General features: G+C 27.3%; 1 protein-coding gene across 1 annotated transcript; it reads right to left on the reverse strand.

Annotated features, from left to right (window-relative positions):
• Positions 1 to 5,966: 5,966 nt before the first annotated feature.
• On the reverse strand, positions 5,967 to 6,366 carry LOC106294147. The gene has a single exon (XM_013729748.1). The coding sequence runs from the start codon at positions 6,324 to 6,326 to the stop codon at positions 6,090 to 6,092; it is 237 nt and encodes a 78-aa protein (XP_013585202.1). The 5' UTR covers positions 6,327 to 6,366; the 3' UTR covers positions 5,967 to 6,089.
• Positions 6,367 to 6,637: the final 271 nt, after the last annotated feature.

Consider the following 6,637-nt stretch of genomic DNA (forward strand, 5'->3'; position numbering starts at 1 on the left):
CGAAGTAAATTCGTAGCTAATGTACGACCTCTTTACGTGGAAACCTTACGAGGAAATGACGAGAAATAGTAAACGAGTATTTTACGAGAAAACATTTCCGAGGAAAGATAAACGAGTATTTTACGAGGAAATCCTTTTGTGGTCGTTACGTGTATTTTGCGAGGAAACACTTTCAAGGTATTTACGTGTAGATTACGAGGAACTCGTTTCGAGGTATTTACGAGGAAATATAGCGACGTCCTTACGTGGAATATTGACGTGGTCTTTACGACGAAAAGCTCTACTTCGTCTTTACGACGAAATATATTCCTCGCTAAGTTACGACGAATTAGCGAGGAAATATGTGTTACGACAGATGAGTAACGAGCAAACGCGCTTCCTCGCTAATTCGTCGTAAAGCCTCTTTTACGACGAACTAACGAGGAAAACCGCCCTCGTTAAGATTATGTTTTCTTGTAGTGTTAGGGTCTATACTTGGATTTAAAATTTAGTGATTAGAGTTTAGAGTTTAGTATTTGGATGGTGTGGGGTTAAGGTTTGGGTTTAGTGATAGCAATTTAGGGTTTAATATTCAAAATGTGCCTTCAAGTGTCAACTATTGAAAACAAATTATAGATTGTATTTGGGTTTATAGGTTTCTACCTAGGGTTTAGATTTACTAATTAGAGGTTTGAGTATAGTAAACCATATTATATATATAGTATTTGGGTTTATGCTTCCTTAATCGGAGTTTAGCTTTAATAATTAATGGTGTGTATTGTATTGTTGTATTTTTGCGGGTGGGGAGGGTTGACTATTTGCATTTTATACTATGGATACACCACTGAAAAATTTTGATTATTTGAAAAATTAGTGTACTATACTACTTAGACTATATGGAATAGAAGATATGTAAGATGCTATCCAAGTAAATGTGCCCTTAAGTGTCAAATATTGAGAAATAATTTATAGATTGTATTTGGGTTTAAAGATTCATGCATAGGGTTTAGATTTAGTAAGTAGGTTTGGATTTAGTAAACCATATTATATATGTTCTATTTGAGTTTATGCTTCCTTAATTTAGGTTTAGCTTTATTAATCAGTGGTGTGTCTTTCTTCTTTCTTTGAGTCATTTCTTTCTTCTTTTGTACCGGTAACTTGCATATATGGAGGGTATAACTGGATACTATGAAGCCTAAATGTTAGTTTATTCATTTAGGGTTTAGTGATTAAGATTTAGAGTTTAGTATATGGAAGGTGGGGTTGAGATTTAGGTTTAGTGACCCTATCATGTATTGTTTCATTTGACGATTAATAAATAGTGTTCTCTTTTGTTCACCATTATATACTATACTATATTTTTTGTTCCAATCTATCTGGGTTTGGGATCTATACTTAAGTTTAGGGTCTATATCTGGGTTTAGGGTTTAGTGATTAAGATTTAGGTTTAGTGATTAGTATTTGAAAAGTGGAGATTGAAGTTTGGGTTTAGTGATAACAGTTTAGGGTTTAATATTCAAAAGTTAGGTATGAGTTTAACATTTAAGAGTTGTGTGTTGGATTAGAGTCATATAATATATTTCATATGAAATGGAACCATACATTTATTTTTCAGCACTAAATTCATTTCAGTTTTTACACCATTAATTCATTTATTTATTTTATTGAACTAATTTAAAATTGTATGTGGTAATAAAGACAAGTTACATGGATGTCTTCCATATCTTTCATTCTGAACAGTTATCTATTATGGTGTCTACACCTTAAAACTTTAAGGTTATTTCTTTTCTTTTTTTTTCACCGGTCACTTGTAATTAAAGAGGATATAACCGGATGAAACATAGCATAAATGATAGTTTCTTCATTATGTCAACATCAATGCCATCCATTTAATTTCTATTATGAATTTGGTTATTAGGCAAATAAGCCCAGAGATAAATCAGAGACACTAATCTACCTAGAAGGTAAAAAATATATAAATATATAAATAAATATTTAAAAATATATATAAAATAGTTTCAAACATAATTTTTCGTTTTTTCAAAAAGAAACTTGAAAAAGTAAAAAAAAGAATTCGAAAAATGAAATTTCAAGAAAAAAAATTTATAAAAAGTTTGAATTTGAAAAAGTATAATCGAAAACATAAAAAAAATTTACTTTTTTTGTTTTTTTTTATTTTTTTTAATTTTTTTTAATTTAAATAACTATGTATTATATATATAATAACAAGGGCATACGAGTTTTTTATCACTTAATGAAAAATGTATTTTTGAAAATGTTTCTTTAGTGGTGGTAAAAATGAAAAGTGATACCATGAAAGTGGTAAACATGTAATTTCCCCTAATATTTTCATTTGATATAAAAGTAAAAAAAATAGAATAACTAAACATAAAATATAAGAAAAATAAACAATAGGTAAAATACAATTAAAAATAAAAGAAAAAACTAAATTAAACATATCTCTGAAAAATGTATAGTAAAATAAATAAGAAGTAAAGAAAAAATATAAGAAATAGAAATATTATATTAAAAATCTATCGTAATACACAATAAGTAAATATACAATATCAGAACTGAAAAAACTAAATTAGACATCTATCTGAAAAATGTATTGTAAAATAAATAATAAGTAAATATAGAGTATAAAACAAAAATCTTACATTAAACATCTATCAAATATTAGAATAAAAATAAAAAATAATTAAATATATAAAATAAGAAATATAAGAACTACATTGAACAATTGAAATATAAAAACGCAAAGTAAAATAAATAATAAATAATAAGTAAATATACAATATAAGAAATATATATATTACATTTAACATCTATAAATAATATTACCATTTGTTTTACATTTTATTATTTATAAATATTCTAATAAGTAAATATTTATACAATATAGGAAGAAATATATAATAAGTAAATGTACAATTAAGAAATAGAAATGTTACATATTATAATAAGTTAATATAAAATAAAATAAAAAATAAATATTAAGTAAATATAATATATAAGAAATAAAAATATTGCATTAAATAAATATCATAATATTATAATTGATATAACAAGAAATGTATAATAAATAAATATACAAAATAAAAAAAAGATAAACAGTAAGTAAATATACAATAGAAAAATAGAAAAACTAAATTAAAAATATATCTGAAAAATGTATAGTTAAATGGAAAATATATAGTTAAACTAATAATAAGCAAATATACATTATATAAAATAAAAATATTATATTAAACATCTATCGTAATATTACCATTTGATATAAAAGCAAGAAAATTATAGTAAATTAATATACAATATAGAAAAGTTTCTAGGATATTCATTTTTAAGATTTTGTCACAAAATAGCCCTCAATGAGAAATATGACCAATAGGAGTTTTATTAAACAGTAAAACTACATTTAAACAGGGTTAACTAATCTAGACTTAGAGTTTAGAGTTAAGGGGTGAGGTTTTGAAGATATAATTCAAACTATAAAAAATAAAATACATATTAAATTTTTCAAAATTAAAAGTATATATTTTGGTCATCTATCGTAATAGTTAAAATATAATTAAGAAATAAAAAAATAAATTAAACATCTCTCTAAAAAGTGTATAGTAAAAAATAAGAAACAAATATACAATATAAGAAATAGAAATATTATATTAAAAATCTATCGTAATATTAGAATAAGTAAATATACAATATAATGAAAAATACACAGTAAGTAAATATACAATATGAGAACTGAAAAAAATAAATTAGACATCTATGTGAAAAATGTATACTAAAATAAATAATAAGTAAATATAGAGTATAAGAAACAAAAATATTACATTAAACATATATCATAATATTAGAATAAAAATAAATGATAAATAAATATATGATATAAGAAATAGAAAAACTACATTAAATACCTATCTGAAAATGTATTGTTTTACATTTTTATTATTTACAAATCTTTTTATAAGTAAATATATATACAATATAGGAAGAAATAAATAATAAGTAAATATACAATATAAGAAATAGAAATGTTACATATTATAATAAGTAAATATAAAATAAAAGAAAAATAATAATAAGTAAATATAATATATAAGAAATTAAAATATTACAATAAATATATATCATACTATTATAACTGATATAGCAAGAAATTTAGAATAAATAAATATACAAAAAAGATAAGAAACAAGTAAATATACAATATAAAAATAGAAAAAAACTAAATTAAACATCTATCTGAAAAATGTATAGTTAAATAGAAAAGTGTATAGTTAACTAAATAATAAGCAAATATAAAATATAAAAATAGAAATATTACATTAAACATCTATTGTAATATATTACCATCTGATATAAAAGCAAAAAAATTAGAATAAATAAATATACAATATAGAGAAATTTCCTAAGATAGCCATTTTTAAAAAATTTAAAATTAAAATGAGCTATTTTGGTCATTTTCCTTATTGAAAACTATTTTTGTGACAAAAACTTAAAAAGATCTATTTGAGAGAATTGTCTTACAATATAAGAAAAATTAAATAATAAGTTAATATGTAATATAAGAAATGGAAAATTGTATCAAACATCTATTTAAAAATGTATAATTTTATGGATTTTTCTAAGAAAATATGTATTCACACAAACATACAATTCAGAATTTTGTTGTTGTTCAGAATACAGCGTCCAAAAGAATAACTATATAGTTAATATTTAAAAATCAAAATAGTTAACTCTTATTAGTAACTAAATAAATGGAGATGTGGAGATCAATCTCCTGCATTCAAGGAAACATTGAAAGCGACACTAGAAAATTAGGAAACGCCTTTTATCTTCTTAACCAATTCTCTGGTTAGATTCGGTGATCTTGATCGGACCATTTGGTTCGCATAACTACTGTTCCATAAAACCTTTGACTAAAGCTTATTTATCATTCAGGAATTCTACATTGACTCGCCACAAATCAAAACCACGTGTGTACATTGGTTGCATGAAGTCTGGACCTGTCTTAGCTCAAAAGTAAGCAGCAAAATCTGTCACACGCTCATGCTTTTGCACATATCTTTGACTCTTTTTCCCCGGGTGTGCAGAGGAGTCGAGTACCATGAGCCAGAGTATTGGAAGTTCAGTGTCTACTTCAAGAAACAACTACACAAATATGCAAATGAAGATATCTCTTAGGATCTTTGTTCATTGGTCTGGATGTTGAACACATCGATGGTAGAAGCCTCTGCTGCGGAACACCCTTAGGTTAACGATAAAATCAGCCTATAAGACATCAATTAAGCCACCGAGATTCAAGAATCAAGTTTAGATGATTTGTATGCGCAAATTGTGAGTGGAAGGTTCAAGCAGGGAACCTTGTGCAGCATTTATTGACTGGAGCTGCAGCGGAATCTGCATATCTGTGGATAGAATGCTCCTGCGGAGAAGGCGAAGGAGAAATATGGCACACCAGTTTCTGAACTATAAATAGCTCTTTGGCCAAGAAGCCTCTGCTGCGGAACACCCTTAGGTAAAAGATAAAATCAGCCTATAACAAATCAACTAAGCAACTGAGATTCAAGAATCACGTCTAAATGAGATGAGTGTAGTGCGGATTGTGAGTGGATGGGTCAGGCAGCGAGCCCTTGTGCAGCTTCATTCGACTGGAGCTGCAGCGGAATCTGCAAATCCGTGGATAGGATGCTTGAAATACACCAATGATGCTGCGAAGAGCAATATGGCACACCAGTTTCTAAACTATAAATTGCTTCAGCTTCTTGTCATGGATGAGGATTAGTGTAGGTTATGATAATGATGATGTTCATGCTAAACATTACATGGATCATCTAAAACCCCCAATTTTTTTTGCCTATCAATCCCAAACCTTAACTTGATAATGGAGGATTCATCGATTCTCGCTTAGAGAAAAAAAAAACTTTTATTTACTTTATATACATATTCAAGAATTAGAAACCAAAGCAAACATAAACTGCAAAACAGATGAACCAACCACAAAAGGATGATTTTAATTAAGAATTTAAATCTTTTTTTTTTCCGGAAAGTGTATTTACATGATGGATTAGAACAAAAAAAAAGATGTGTAATCTTGGTTGGAATCAAGAACGAACAATGGTCTCGAAGCAATGAATCCCGTCGAGCTCCAGAGCATACCTCGGTTGCTTCTTCGCCAAACTGGTAGCGTTTTCGTCTTTCTTCAGCAAAGACACAGTTTGACCACCGCCACCACCGGAAGAAGCAGCTTGAGAGGGGTTGCAGACATAAGACGCTGCGGTGACTTTCTTCCCCATAATCTCTGCGGACATGTCGTCGAAGGCACTGAACATCGAATTCATCAGGAGAGAAGAGAGAGATTTGTCTTTGTTGGGTTTTTGAACTTTTTGTTGGATAATTCATTAAAGTGAAGTTTGATGGGTTAAGTAAAAAGGAAAACATATCGAGCTTAGGAATGTTTCCATATTATTATTAGGAAAAGATGTAGCTTCGCTCTTAGGAAAAGATGTAGCTTCTTCCTATATAAAGAGTTCTCATGGAGAGATGTTCCATCAAGAGAAACACATTGAAATGTTTAGTTTTGAGAGAGTTTCTAAATCTAATAAGAAGAGAAGTTCTTATAATCTTTGTGTTTGTGCAACTTTAATTGGTA

Source organism: Brassica oleracea, chromosome C5 (assembly GCF_000695525.1).
Source record: "Brassica oleracea var. oleracea cultivar TO1000 chromosome C5, BOL, whole genome shotgun sequence".
In the NCBI taxonomy this organism is placed as follows: Eukaryota; Viridiplantae; Streptophyta; class Magnoliopsida; order Brassicales; family Brassicaceae; genus Brassica; species Brassica oleracea.

Excerpts from the sequence above, each read along its gene's own strand:
- LOC106294147 (XM_013729748.1), bottom strand. The coding sequence starts at position 6,326 with ATGAATTCGATGTTCAGTGCCTTCGACGACATGTCCGCAGAGATTATG.